Raw genomic sequence first — 12936 nt, forward strand, 5'->3', positions numbered from 1 at the left:
GAAAGGGTTTTCAGCGATTTCAAGGCCCGACCCCAATATGACCCCAGATCTCGCCCCCGTAACTGGCCTTTGAAATACATTTTGCTGGGTAAATTCAAGAGTGCCCCTATTGGTTTCCGTCCCACTCTGGTGGTAAATTTAAAAACAGCTGCAGCAGATTTCACTAGTTCCCCTTTCTTCCGACACAATGTTTCTATAGCCTCAGATATGATGAGGATACCTTGTAACGAACAAACATAATGATAAATACTGACTGGACAGATTTGCTTACAAAGATCAAAGTCTTTACGGCTGATATTCACGATTCAGTTGCATTTCGCTTACAACAGAATCCAGGGGTCAACCACTTTAATACACTATAGTCCTAAAGATGGTCTCATCGACACAAGCCTAGAGATCGAAACGTCGACTTGTACACTTCTTTCCTTAATAGCTTTTTTTTTTAGGATTGTGAAAAAGTTTAGACAATTGCAACAGTGAAGGCTTAAGTATCAGACTGTTTCCTTCCTGTCTCATTGTATGTGTTATATTTGAGTACCCTTGATGAAATCTTAAGATAAAATTCATTATTCTTATACACACCCGTGTTCTTTGCTGTCCTTTTTTGATATATATTCCTTTTGATATATATTTGTATCTTCACTTTAAGTCAGTCCTGCCCTTTTAACAGACATCACATTGTATTGGACTTTGCATTTTGCTATTAGCATTGTAACTATGGACTCAAGCCCCCAGGTGTAACGTGCAGCTGTGTGAATAGTCAGCCTAAGGTTGAAGGTATTAGACATATGAATGGGATACCGTGCAGCAATGGTTTTTGTTGTCATGTGGACTGTCTTAAGTTGTGATTTCACCACTATCCCATGTGCATAGTGACATCACTCTTTTCTCATAGGTGCCTGTCACTGACCCTTGCATTGAATGTTTAATGTTTAAAGGCTGGAGTATTTGTCAGGTGACCTGCTGTAAAAACTGACTTGTTAGAAAAGTGGGCGATGTAGCCACGCCATTCTGCGTCTGCGGATAAATGTGATAGTACATATAGGTCAAGATTCTTATGAGCCAGCCAATGCATCAATCGGTGAAAGAATTCAACACTACACAAGATCAACTATTATTTTAATATTTACAGATTAAGTATAGTGTATAAAACAATTAGATCAGGCCTTTAACATATTTCTAAAGTCTGCTAATCCAAGGATACAAAACTGGAGGAAACAAAAGGAAGAAACAATATTGTAGTGACATCCCCAAATAACAAAGCCTAAACAGAATATTCTTAGAATATAGTCATTCTTGCTGCTACCTTGTATACCAAAGTTACATTGTGTTGGCCCACTGAGAAGGAAATAACAAGCATTGGCATAGCCAATAGGTCTCGCTTTCTGGACCTTCTGTGTTTAGCCTGAATTTTTGGCTATGTTGTAGAGCATTGTGGCTGCTGTGCATCATGTTGAAAAGTTATAATAAAAAGTGTTAATCTTTCACGGTCTGTAATTGTATAAGTCATCCTTTTTGCTGCATTGACTGCTCCTGACGACTTCAACACGTTCTACATTATAAACAGTTGCGTTATTTGTAGATTTATCTAAAAAGTAATTTCTAAACACCCCCCCACCCGCCCGCCCCCCTTACATCAAAATGATTACCAACTCTCTGCAGCCCTCGGAGTTGGATCATGTGCCTGGAAAGTGGAGGGCAGTTTGTGTGCCGGTCGATATTTTTTTTTATCCGAGCATTTATAAATGTAAATCCGTGCATGTTTTTAAAATCCATGCCACCAAACAGTGTTGGGATCCTCTGGAGAGCTATAATGAAATCATCCCAAACCGGGCATCCCTCAGTGCTGACCCAGGAGAGGGGTCACCCAGTGCAGAGAACACAAATACTTCAAGTAGGTACCAATGGATGTTTAGGTAGGTGTAGATGCGAACATGTAGGTAGGTGTAGGTACCAATGAATGCAGGTACCAATGAATGTGCAGGTAGGCGGGCAGTACCATTCCCACAAAGCAGAGCTCACTCGAACATATTTTAAAATCATGTAAATCGGAACCATTCCCTGCCTTTTCTGATGGTGGCTGCACTGGTCAGCAAGCCCGTCATCAGCACATGCCTTGGCGACATAGAGGAGGTAAATCAAGCCATGTGACTGACGCTCTTTATTTCTGTCAGCCTACTTTGTTGTGCCACTGTGCAGATTTTGTGATCACAAATCCTGCCCTTGCCAGTCAGCGGGCGGCTGGTACATGTGGCTGCAGGCGAGGGAAAGGCAGCGACAGTTGATCCTGTTAGCAGTAAGGCTAAAGCAAAATTGAAGGTTTGGTGTTATATTTTGGAGGTTGAAATGCTATGTTATAAATATTCCTGTAATAAATTTTGTTAATGTTTTTTCACCTCAACACATAAAGCGCTTTGTTAACGTTGTTTCAGCTCAACACATAAAGCACTTTGTTAACGTTGTTTCAGCTCAACACATAAAGCGCTTTGTTAACGTAAAGCGCTTTGTTAACGTTGTTGTCTGCCTACAATTCTTAAGCAAAGAACTCTTAAAGCTGAATACAGTTCTGGTTTATTTCACCGGCATTAAATATAAACATACGCGCACGCAAAGAACTCTTAAAGCTGAAGACATATGGTTGCAAGTTAGTTACAAACATATGGTGTCAAAGCTCGCTCCCGCAAGGGAATCGCCAGACGTGCACCCGTTGCCATTAAAAGCAATGAAACACGTGCACGTTTTTGGCTGAAAAGGCGCATTGAGGGCTAAAGGTCTTTCTCCTACGCAGCGCATACGCGTAGGCGAGACCTAAAATGACTAATTCTCGCTCACTTTCCATTCTTTGAATGACATTTTAGTTTGTGATTGTGCAGGTGTCTATATGTTAAAACTGAGGACGGTTGTTTATCTTTGGTGAGGTTAAATCAGTCATTATGAGTTTAAGCCTCCAACAGGATAGGTAACCTAAGTATACAGCATTGGGAAGTGGGTCATCCTACTTCAGTATCCTGCTCGCTCCAATGCGAGTGACCGCATTTCTTCCTGTGCACAAGTGAGCATCCCAACATTTAGTAGTACCACTACTTTGGAACATAGTTGCTTTTTATTCATACGTTTTCGAAAAAAGGCTCTTTATGAGAGTGCTCGGCAGCTCCACGCAGATTGCTACAGACTCCCTCGATCATATTAATGTGCATGACATCCATTGATCTAGATCACGCTGGAGCTGGTGAAGCCCGTGGTTGGTTGCATTTGCATATGTACAAAAATAAGTTAAAGTGATCGGGCCAAAGAGGATCACATTTCTTGGAGTCCTGGAGGAGCCACTTTGGCCGAGCATTCTGCTGCAATCTCAGAAGCATATTCGGCAGGGATGGCAATTAAGTCAGTTTTTCCGAGCAGGGCTGAAACATTTTAACACATATTTCTGGTTCGAAACTCTGCTACAGAATTGTTTACTCGTCTCACATTTTGTTCCTGGAGTACAAAGGCTTCGTCTCAGAACTTTCTGAATGTTTGAATAAGCATGAGAAAAAATATAAGCAAGAAAACTATTTGATTCTCTATGCGTTACCAGCATATTAAATGTAATTCTTGCTACTTTCTAAACCTAAATAAACAACAAATAACCAGTTGTTAGTCTTCGTTGTAGAAAAGCATGTGTGTACATATTTTTGTAAAGATTAATTTTGGCCAATAGATTTTGAACATGGGATTTCAATGCACTCATCATTTATTTGTTAAAAATGCAGAATTGGTTACAAAATGATGTCAATATAAAAAATGCAATTGAGCTACAGAGGACAGGACTACGGCCATACCACACTGGAAGCACCTGATCTCGTCTGATCTCAGGAGCTGCAGAGGACAGAACTAAAGAGTTAAAATATGTTGACTTGCCGCTTCACACTAATAATCCAAGAGCACAATGTTCAGAGCCACCCAGGTATCAAGTTCCCTGATAGAGCCTTCTGCTGAACTCTGAATGATGCCCATCAGCACTGCCTGTTTATAAGGTAAATGTTTTATGAATCATAACTAGTTCAGGAAACCTCGGTAGCTTTTTCTAGTACTCACACCCATAAAAACAATTTACATGGTACTTGGGGTCCACAAGATGAGATGCTCTAACAGAGAGTTTATTCATTGGCATTTTAGGTCATAATTGGACAAGTCACTACTTGCAAAGGAGTGCACCACTGTATGAATGTATGGCTCTGCCTCTGTCTATGCAATGCTCTCGAGCTATGCAACCCTATCTATTTTTTAAGCTATCAGTCTGTCTATATAATCCTCTCTACCTGGTTTTGCAAGCCTCTATCTTTTCGACACTATTTGTAAGAAAGATTTACACAAACATTATAAACAAGCATTAGAAAAGGTGAGCGGCTGGCAGTCAACGCCAGATCTATTGGCTTCTTTGTTTACTGTTTAGCAAGACCTTTTGATTTTACTAAATGCATATGTATCACATAGTTAAATGAATTTTCAGACAGACATCTTCCATTAGTCAGTTGTGTAATTCACTTTTTTTCACCCTCTGCAGCATGCTTCATGGGGAAATGGGCTAGTCTGCTTCTGCAATTGGCTGAATTCACTGTGAATTACCTCATGCTGCCTTTTCCAAAAAAGAACACATCCACCCACACAGTAGTTCCTCTCAATGGCAGGGACAAAAGTATGGTAATGTGTGTTTTTTTTATTTATTTTTTTAATAGCTTTTATTCGTCAATATACATATAGATTGCCGGCCCCTGAAATCCCAGAGGTACCTGCCGAAGCATTACAAACATAATATCATTGACGTTTTACATTAGTAAAATAAATGAAGATGCACTTCATATGAAAAACAGACCACCGACCCCCCCCCCCCCCCCCCCCCCACCAACTCCCGGATCCCCCCCGACCGCACCAAACCATGACCAACAAGCAACATCCTGTATGAGCGTAGACCAGACAGTTCCGACCTCGGGCCCAGATTAAGCCCTCCCTCCCCAGGGGAACTAAAGGGGCCCCTCTTCCCGCTCCTCCGGAACTGGCTCCAGGGGGATACCCCTGTATTCTGCCCAACGCTTCCATATCTTATAATATTTACGTGGACACCCCCTGGCTGCAAATATGGGGAGCTCCAAACCCATGCTAAAGTCCAGACCCCTCTTCCACACGTTCAGAGAGGGAGCCACCGGAGCCTTCCATGCCCGGGCGACATCCCTCTTGGCCAGCGTGAGGCCCAACAGTATCAGGCGCCTCTTATATATGTTTCCTCCAATATCAGCCATGATGTGCAGGAGTGTCAGCTTAGGGTCTGCGGGAAGATCCCAGCCAAGCACCTCAGATAGGCAGGACAGCACCCCTCTCCAAAAACGGGATAATGAAACACAGAGCCATACCGTGTGAAAGAAGGAGCCCTCCTCCCGCCCACATCGGAGACACTCCGGAGATGCGATCAGTCCCGCCCGCCACAGCCTCCTACGTGTAAAATAAACCCTGTGCAAGTATTTAAATTGAATAAGGCGTAGTCGAATAGCTATGGCTGCCCCCCGGGGCGAGGCCAGTGCCTCCATCCAGTCCGTCTCATCGAGGGGACCAACATCTCCCTCCCATTTCCCCTTTAGATACTGGAGCGAGGATATGCTGTGAATGACGAACGTTCTGTATATCTTGGAAATTTTCCGCTCTTGGAGGTCCCCCATGAAGAGCTTTGCTTCCACAGGGCTAAACTCAGCTATGGAATCCAATCCCGCTAGGCTGGGGGAGAGTGCATGGCAGAATTGGAGGTATCTATAGAACTGTGTCCGGGGCATGCTGGATTCTTGTTGTAGATCTTGAAAGGACTTCAAGGCGCACCCCCGTACCACATGGCCTATGGTGGAGATGCCTATCCGATCCCACCCCTCAAACCGGACAGGGCCGCCATCTGTGGTAGTCGCCCATTGTGCCACAGGGGGGTTTCCCGCGTGAGCACGTTTCACTACCCAATTCTGAAAAATTACCTGCGTCGCCGGTGGCAACCGTGCCCGATACGAGGCGGAGTATAGCAGGGTATGTAGTGTATGTGGGGCCATAAGTCGCCGATCCACCGCGTAGGCCGGATCCCCCTATCCCCATACCACCACTCGTTCAGGACCAGCAGGTGGGAGGCCTGGTAGTAGGAAAGCATATCTGACGTGGCCAGCCCCCCCTCGTAGGTTGATAGGAAACTCGTCCGCAGGGCCAACCAAACCACCCCACCCTCCCACAGGAACTGACCCAGGGTCGAATTCACCCGATGGAACCAGCCCGGTGGAATCGTATACGGATGATCCTGTAGCTGGTACAGAAGACGGGGAAGGGCCACCATCTTAAAGATCACGGACCGACCGAATATGGTGAGCGGCATGCGGGCCCACAATTTGATGTCTTGGCAAATACGATCCCATACGGGCACCACATTACGCTCCCAGGAAACCGCCGGGGTAGTTGATAAGAACACCCCTAAATACTTGAGTCCCCCCGCCGGTATCCGCACCGTGGAGGCCCACCCCTGCAACTGAGTCGGACCCCCCAATACCCACAGGGTAGACTTCTGGGGATTCATGAAAAGACCCGAAGTCTCTCCAAAGAGCTGCATAATACGGAGTAGCCGGGGCCCCGTGCGGTCAAGATCTGTTAGAAAAAATAAGACGTCGTCCGCATAGAGAGCTATGCGATCGAATAGTCCAATGTGTGGTTTTTTGAGACCAAAAGATGCTTTGCATTCAGCCATTTTTAGGTCTCGCCTGGCGAACGCAGCACATTGGTTGCTTTCGCCTTGGCGAGACTATTGTTGTCGGTTTCGTTCGGAAGGGAGACAGACCATGTGCGCGCACAGACAGTCGAAGTGCACGCGCATGGCGTCTCCTCTCTGGCTTCATTCAATGCCGCTCGCACATCTCCTGTCCCTCCCTGTCTCCTGTTCGCCGTGCCTGCGCAGACAGGAGATGTGCACGCGGAGACAGCTTGTTTTCGAATATTGCACTTGGCTTGAGTTGGCAGCCACGTAGGAGCAATCGGATGTTTGAGATCTTCTGCTGGGAGACAGGAGGTAAGGTCAGCATTTGGGAGCCCCCACGCGTATAGTTTGAGAGCCCTGCTGCCCAGTACAAACAATGATGTGGGAGCCCTGCTTCCGTTGGGAGCCGCTGCTGCATCGGGTCACTCGCAGGCATTGCTGCCGAGCTCAGGTCACCTGAGCGGGGTGAAGTCTGGCAGCGCTAGATGATGCAAGCTGTCCCTGGAGCCGCGCGTCCACAGCCCTCCTGGTGTTTCGGAGCCCACACCATTCACAGTGCAGTAGACATCATTCTTCGGGCTTAAAATATCATCTCTGGGCTCGGACGCGCTCCCGCTTCACGATGATAAATGAGTCGGACGCAGAATATGGAACAAGGGCTGAAGAAATACAAAGCTCTGCAGAAACAATGCAACGATGTCACCTACCCAACTGCACCCCACCCCTCTTCCTCACTCTCCATCTCTCTCCGTGTATTCATTTACCTGCCTTATGCTCTCCGTTCCCACTTCCCTTTCAGTCATTTTTCAGTCGCCTGATCTCATTCACAGTCTGCAAGTCCTGATCTCATCCGCTATCCACCCTCTGAGCCTCCCTTGCCCTTCACTCTCATTAAGCAACCTCCCCAAGCCTCTCATTTGGCAGACTCTCTCCACCCCCGTGCCATCTCACCTACTCTCCATCCACAACCTCACCCACTGCCTCGTCTCCACCGCACGATCTGGCATTACCCCACCTTCCCATATCCCGAACTAGTGTGTCCACGATCCTTGAAGCCTCTCACCCATCACCACGCACGCCGCCCTCTCTCACTGTCCCTCCACACACTGTTTCATGACCTCACCCATCATTCCCTCATCCATTCCTTGAGTTCACCCCACAGACCCTCGATCTTTGAGATCACCTACCCCGTCCACCACGCAGGTACACCATTCCAACGTTCGCACCACCTTGCCCCACTCTCCATCCCTAATCTAACCCCTCTCTCCATGGGACATATTTCTGAGATTACACCCAAGATCTCACCGCAGTCTGCCAAACTCCCGCGTACATCCAGTAACCACCCTAAAGTTCATCGATCTATCCACACTCTCCATCTCTAATACCACCCGTCCGTCCACACACTCCATCCCTGACACCACTCGTCCGTCCACACACCATCCCTGACACCACCCGTCCGTCCAAACTCTCCATCCCTGACACCACCCATCTGTCCACACTCTCCATCCCTGACACTCTCCATCCCTGACACCACCCATCCGTCTACACTCCATCCCTGACACCACCCATCCGTTCACACTCTTCTTCTCTGACACCACTCATCCACATTCTACATCTCTAACACCACCCATCCGTCCACACACTCCATCCTTGTTTTACATTACACAGGGCAGCATACGAAACGAGCGCTAACTTCCCCATTTAATATACCGGCACTGAACGGCCTACTGCAGGATGAAATAATTGCTAATCTTTCACTTTTATATACGGGAAAGTTAGATTAGCAGATAATACTTAAGCTTTAAAAGTGCTTGTTTAGAGCACATATGTACAGGAAAATACTTGTTGTGCGCACTCTCTCCAGGATCTCCGAATTAAACAGATATGGCCTGTGCTGTCTTCGTGGTCTACTCGGCTCAGCTAAACCTCATTTAAAGCAAGTACCCCCACTCCCGCATGGCTTAGAAAGAATAGAGTTGTACATTAATTTATTTTTGAATTCATGCTACTAAGATGAAATTATTTAGAAGGCCTTTCACATGCGTGTTACATTAAGCCATTGTGTTGCAGTTGCAGGGCTTGCCTGTAGGTGTATGTGTGTTTTATGTCAGATTAAACTAATTGCACATGGTCACCTCTGGCCTTTTTCTGTGCTTAGCTTGTACATTTTATGTTTCTGACCCAAGAAGATATTTTTCTGCATGGTGTCAAATGTGTTTTTTTCTCCAAACCCTACATTTGGAAATGAGACGGTTAAATCTTTATTTTCATGTACTGAGTTTTAGAAATGCAGAAACGAGATGCTATTTTTTGGGCGGAATACATTGTAAAAATGCTATTTTTAATATTTCATTTAAGAAATATGAGTTTATTGTGTGAATACTTTCTTTGATAGATTAAAGAGATGGCGTGTGTTAACATTTGTTTAAATTAAGAATACATGTAATCATCAGTAATCCAATCATGGCTGAAGATGACAGAGCAAAGTTTAGAGACAAAACACTTTCTCTTGGCTTCACTGTATATTTCACATATCGGAGGGATATCTAAATGTTATCAATATAAATTAATTTCTCACAAAGCCAAAGCATATTAGTATTGCAACTGTCTGAACAGCTTTAGGCACCCATATCAAGAATATTTCTGCAAAGACATTTTTGACAACCATATTATCTTTTCAAGTGTTGATTTAATGATCACTTCTACAATTTCTATTTTTTCTGCACACTTTTTACCCCAGTCTTTTCCAGAGACACTATTTATGGACGATCGTAGTTGGCGGGAACTTTACATGGACTGGCATCTGTGGGGTTAATCAGTCTCAAATTCACAGATACATTGCCTGTAAAACCATGTTTCACACACAAATGTGTTTTTTGGTGCTGTTGTATTGATTGCTTTTTTAAAGTTGTGCCATATTATTCGTCCAGGACTGTGCTGCACAATGTTATATAATTGCACTGTACATTATGTTATATAAAAGAGAACTATTAGGGCACGCACTCGCCACAAGTTGGACATTGGACAATGGTCACCAAGAGGGAGCGAAATCGACATAATGTGTGGTGACGGTGTAACTCAGCTCAAGAGCCAATGATGACTACTGAATCACTCATCTTAATTAGCACCTTGTGCAGGAGTGCGCTGTTGCAACACTTTCTTCTCTTGCACAATGTCTCGGTAGAAGGAGAGTGCCACACAGTGTGTCAACGTGTATTGTGACATTTGAACTTATTTCATGTTCCAGCTATGCATCAGTTATAAGACAAATGAGTTCTGTTGCTGCACAAAAGCACTGGACATTTGTGTTTGGTATGGCTATACCCAGCCAGCGTGGTGGGGGATGGTACCTTGTCTTGGAATGTGGTCACATGACCAGTTCAAGAGTATGCAGATCTAACCTCTGCTCTTCTTTGGGTAGATTACCTTACTCTCTGGTGATTACACGATTCGATCAATTCCCCATAGTGACGTAAATGTGTAGAATGTAACCCTGTTTTTCGCAGTTTCTGTTGTATATGTACACTCCCTGATTTCTCTTCTTGGTGATGGCTTTTCCATGCTGTCTACTTTCTTTCCATACTCTTGTTGGGCCTGCAAGCATACAACATAGACATGCCCAACCTGCACCAAACCTTTATGCATCATTTTTATTTAATTCAACCCATCTCCTAATGCATCATTTACTTCTCATGATTTAGGGGTGTGCAGATCTGGAAAAATTCTTATTAACTTTCCACAATTCTTGGCAGTGTTTTTTACATTTTTTAACTTATTATCCTCCAATTCATTACGTTTTGTGCACATAGGTTATCTTGTCTGTTTGTAATCAGGACTGTCAAACCCTTTTTATGTTGTTTTGAGAAAAACATGTCACCAAAATTCAGTTAGAATTTATAGACAAACGGTTTTAAATTTAACTCATGAGAAAAAAAAATCCATTTTGAATGAAAGCCTAAATTCACAAGGAAATAGTGCCAATTATCGTGGAAAAACCGACCCAGTGGCTTAAATTTAGGAAAATGTGGAAAGTTCAAGGACTACGGGTTAGCCAGCAATTAATCTCTACATGAGACTTCACTTGCATAATTATTTTAAAAAAACACGCTACGTTCATGATTATCTTCTCTCACAACTGGTGACATTTTTCAATAGCCCTCAAACCTGCTTGTCCGAAATATTTCCATTACGTTAGCTCTTGAAAGGTTCAGACATATAATGATTAAAGTCATGTTATCTGAAACCTTGTTCTATGTCTTCATAGGAGCCCATTATGAATTCCCCACGGCATTTGGGGCAACCATGAGTTATCTAATATTACTGTACCAAAAATTACGGGGTCTTGAAACTCCCGACCTGGTTTTACTGGGTGTGAATCCAAACTCATTGAGACGAGAAGTAGCTACCGGCAGAGGCACATCCAAGCCCAAACATCCACCTCTCATCTCCATTCCCCACACTCTGGGTGCCCCATCTTCTCTCTCTCACACCTCTCTTTTATTCTCTCACGCAGCCTTCCTGCCACTCTCATATTAGCTCACTTCAGGTCTTCAAGCACAAGTTCTTTCCTTTCGTCCCTCAAACCCATACTCTCTTCTGCGTACACTCTTTATGCATCTATGGAATATTCTCCCATTTTTCTCTTTCTCACACACTCCTTCTCCATCTCCATCTACAGCTCATTTACCACTTCGTGCACAAACTACCTATCCATCCCTATCTTCTTTTTATCTGTTTTTGCAGGTCTCAACCCTATCTATCCACCATGCCACAGAATTCCTCTACACAAATCTACTCCCCACCACACAATCTCACTCTACACCATTCCCCAACTAGCCATTCCAATTCAACCTATATAATTCCACTCCAAACAAAATTCATCCGGTACACTCTAAACCAAACACATAGGTAAAAGACATGGTCATTTACAATACCAATAGCTCTAACTTTCACAAGTGCGAGACCTATTGCATTCAAAATGCTTGTTTTTATTTTAGATTGAGGGCCTAACAGCTACCCCAACAGTAACGTTTGCAAAAACCATGAGAGAACAAAATAGTAATTGCCAGAGCCAAAACGCTGGTGTCCACGGCCAGACCTGTTGGCTTTGCCAATGCTTGTTATGGAAAGGTATCTGCTTGGCTGGGATTATATGTACATGTAGAAAGCTTTGATTTTGTGGTTAAATAAGGTTTGATAAATAAAGGTCTAGTGAAGGGATGATTCATAAACATTTTAGAATAATCAACTTCGCCAGTCACCAAATCTGATTGAAGCATAAACTGCAGTGGATTTGTCTTCTGCCAGAGTATGGGAACACATGTGCGAAGAAGTTAGGGACTCAGGTAGAGCAGAAAGTCTTCTTTATTAGGATACAGATAGTACAAGATCTCATCCACAGGACATCAAGCATCAACTGACTCCCAGCACTAGGCAACCAGGTTACTAAGACATACATTCTAGACTGTACAATGCAAACATTCTAATGCTAATGGAAACTTTAATATGCAAGGAAACATGAGGAGATACCACAACATGTTGTTTAGGTAAATATCTATAAAGGAAGGAGCACAAGGAATCTATTGTAATGTGTATAAAACAATACGAGAGATGCAACGTGATATATGCGGTGTATATTTTACTGCACATGTTATAACATTATTTATTAAAGTACTAAAGTAAATGTACACAGTGAGGCAGGTTGCCCATGCCCTATTCCTTTGTGTGTTCACAGAGCATTGAATGGCCTATGAAGTTCCCACAAGCCTTTGTGAGGATGGGTTTGACTCTTCCAAAGGGTATTCTTCTTTATGGACCTCCTGGATGTGCCAAAACTACATTAGTGAAGGCTGCGGCTACAAGTTGTCATTGCTCCTTCCTGTCAATCAGTGGTGCTGACCTGTTTTCACCGTATGTCGGAGATTCTGAGAAAATTCTGGCCCAGGTTTGTTTGTTACTTTAAGTGGCCTCTTGTAGCCAGCCCTTCACAAAGAAGTTCACATTGCTTGCATAATTTTCCATTGAGGTAGGACTATAATTTATCCGATTCTGTGATCTTTACATGAATGTACTTCATTCCTACTCATTGCTTCCATGAACAGTAAAAGTGTGCAGTAGGTGGTTTAGTAAGTTTTTTCCAACTTTTGCATTAACCCTACCTAAGTATTTTATTTATTTATTTTGAA

General features: G+C 43.8%; 1 protein-coding gene across 5 annotated transcripts in view; it reads left to right on the plus strand.

Annotated features, from left to right (window-relative positions):
• AFG2B (AAA ATPase AFG2B) overlaps positions 1-12936 on the plus strand; it is a 271306-nt gene that overhangs the window by 134882 nt on the left and 123488 nt on the right. For all 5 annotated transcript variants that reach the window (XM_085644230.1, XM_085644234.1, XM_085644231.1 and 2 more), the window contains one exon: positions 12486-12695. In XM_085644230.1, coding sequence (XP_085500356.1) covers positions 12486-12695 — 210 coding nt within the window. The remainder of the gene's footprint in view (positions 1-12485; positions 12696-12936) is intronic.

Source organism: Triturus cristatus, chromosome 3_1 (assembly GCF_964204655.1).
Source record: "Triturus cristatus chromosome 3_1, aTriCri1.1, whole genome shotgun sequence".
Taxonomy (NCBI): domain Eukaryota; kingdom Metazoa; phylum Chordata; class Amphibia; order Caudata; family Salamandridae; genus Triturus; species Triturus cristatus.